Genomic DNA, 2,490 nt, shown 5'->3' on the forward strand with positions numbered 1-2,490 from the left:
TTTTTTTGGATCGGAGTTTTTTGAACATCCCTAGTTAAAAATATTAATATCTTGTGCATCAAGGTACGTGTAACACCCCGCACATTTTTTTTAGTAATAATGTAATTTCAGTAACTTTATTATTTGGAATTTCAGTAATTGTTTTTAGTTGGAGGGCATTTTTGGACTTCAAGTGTAAGTGCGGGAATTTAATTGTTGGTGTGAAATTATTCAATTTGAAAATTAATGACAAGAATTAAATTTCTTTTGAAAAGGAGAGAATTTAATAGTATAAAGTGGAATAAGGAAAGGAATTAAATATAATTATGCTTATTTTCTTTTTAGTTTTTTCATCATCATTATTATTAATAGTTTTTTTTAAAACCCTCATTCTCTTTCTTCCTCACGCATCCGCCAGCACGCCCCCCCCCCTCAATTTCTTCTTCCTTCACCGAGCCCTACTTCCAGCCACGCACCTGCACCGCGTCGCTCCGCCACTGTCAGCCACGAAGTCGTTCGTCTAGCCACCATAGACGTTGCACCTGCACCGTGTCGCTCTGCCGCCATCAGCCATGAAGTCGTTCGTCCATGCTGCCGAACGCCTCGGTGTCGGTAGTCGCGTCGCGCCAAATCGAAAGGATTTTTGCCGCTCACCGCTGAGCCGCCCGTCCCGTCATCCAGCCCGATCCGTCCAGCCTAGGTTCGCTTCACCTCACTGTCAGATCCGTGTCGTCACGTCGGATCCACTACCTAGCCGTTGGATTTCTCCTGTCACCGCCACCGTTTCTTGTGCCAGATTCTCGGAGTCCTTGGGTAAGATAAAAGTTTTTAGAATTTTCTTTGGGGATTTTAGAGTACTCGGTTAATTTTGGCTAAAATTGTGAATGACCATCATGTTTGGGCCATATATTTGAGTGTTGAAAGAGTTTCAAGGTCGAAAGCGGATCGTGCGGTGTTGGAAAAGTTGTTTCGGGTTGGTCAATCAAACTTTTGGTTGTGGATTTGACCTTGGACCAAACCACAACTTTGGTAAGTTAAATTGGGGTTCGTTGGTTAAATGTGGTATGTTTTGGTTTTGGCTCCAAAGATTGAATTCTAGTGTTTGTGTTTTGTGCTAGGGGAATTAATTCAAGAGTTACTTTGTTGAGATTAATTACTTGGGTTAATTTTGGATTTAACTTTGAGGTAAGTAATCTTACTACTGAAACTACCTACGGGCCAGACATTAGATGTATGCTAGCATGATAAATGAATGTTATGGCAGAATGATAGCATGATAGACTGATATTATAATATGATCAAAGTATGTTCTGGTACGAGATCTGAATTATTTATTTATGCACATAGATACTTGAATGCTAGTATGAGATGGTATGTGCTTCCGTATGGTTGTATACATGTATGTTGTAGAACCATGATGTTGAGGTTTATATGTATGTCATAGATTCGTACAGTGATGATTATGATGTTGAGACTGTGCAAATGTCCTTGCTGATTAGTTAGATGCCCATTAGATTTTGTGTTTCCTTCGGGATTCACCAGTTGTTTCCTTCGAGATTCACCAGTTTGTGTTTCCTTCGGGATTCACCAGTTTGTGTTTCCTTCGGGATTCACCAGTTTGTGTCTCCTTCGGGATTCACCAGAGGTAGTAGACATACTTAACTATAGTAGGATATGACTCAGTCTCCTTCTTGTTTCATGTGAATATGTGTCCCATGAGGACTAGAGCAGTTTATATGTTTCACCAGACGTGGGTATCTAGAGGACATAGATGCCCAGCTTGACCCCAGTAGTGGGGTTACTTACTGAGTATTTTATACTCATTCTTTCTCATGTTGTTGTTTCAGATAAGGGTAGAGATGCACCGACGATGGACAAGCGGAATTCGTGATCAAGCCACTGGGGACTAGTTTTTTACGCTTCCGCATCATGAGATTTAAAGTTCCTTTCATGTTTCTCTTAACTTTTAGTTTTGATGTTTAAAGCTTACTTTTAAGAATTGTTTTTCAGATTTGTTTATTGTCCTTTGTGATTTATGGGTACCCTACTATTGTTTTAGTATTTGAATTTAATGAAAGTCTTTTGAACTTACCTTATTTAATTAGCATTTATTTCGCCATAATCGAGTGTCGTTTTGAGTTCCATGCATGCATGTATTTAGTAACGGCCTAACTTAAGTCCTAGGGGGTTGGGTCGTTACAGTACGTTACTTATTTAACTCATATTATTGTGAAAATCATCTAATTTATATATAGATTTTTATTGTCTTATAGAATGTTAGAATTTTATTGTACAATCATGGAAGTAAAAAAACTAACAATTTTTAGAAAATTAAAATTTTTTAGAAAACAAAAATATAAAACACATACAAATCCCCATTTAAATATACAAGTAGAACTTTATTAAGCTAAGACAACTATACATGCATGAAAAGCTCAGTCAAAACCCTAAGAATATTCACTTTAACTTTGCATCTTAACTTTGCGATTAATTTAATATAGCAATCAAACC

The 2,490-nt window shown here is 37.6% G+C and overlaps 1 protein-coding gene across 5 annotated transcripts; it reads left to right on the forward strand.

Moving 5' to 3' along the window:
- The first annotated feature begins 322 nt into the window (after positions 1-322).
- Positions 323-2,075, forward strand: LOC120073652 (uncharacterized). Of its 5 annotated transcripts, none has more exons than XR_016528102.1 (4): positions 323-792; positions 895-1,008; positions 1,098-1,164; positions 1,827-2,075. XR_016528102.1 is itself a non-coding variant. In XM_090311459.1 (3 exons), exons 1-3 carry the CDS (start codon positions 552-554, stop codon positions 1,868-1,870), a joined length of 390 nt encoding a protein of 129 aa, XP_090167585.1. In that variant the 5' UTR covers positions 369-551; the 3' UTR covers positions 1,871-2,075. The 5 variants fall into 5 exon arrangements, 2 of the variants coding, with proteins under 2 accessions (XP_090167585.1, XP_090167584.1); XR_016528101.1 differs by having other exon boundaries at positions 324-792; positions 904-1,008; XM_090311459.1 differs by lacking the exon at positions 1,098-1,164 and having other exon boundaries at positions 369-792; positions 904-1,008.
- Positions 2,076-2,490: the final 415 nt, after the last annotated feature.

Source organism: Benincasa hispida, chromosome 3 (assembly GCF_027475165.1).
Source record: "Benincasa hispida cultivar pf3 chromosome 3, pf3_genome.v1.1, whole genome shotgun sequence".
NCBI lineage: Eukaryota > Viridiplantae > Streptophyta > Magnoliopsida > Cucurbitales > Cucurbitaceae > Benincasa > Benincasa hispida.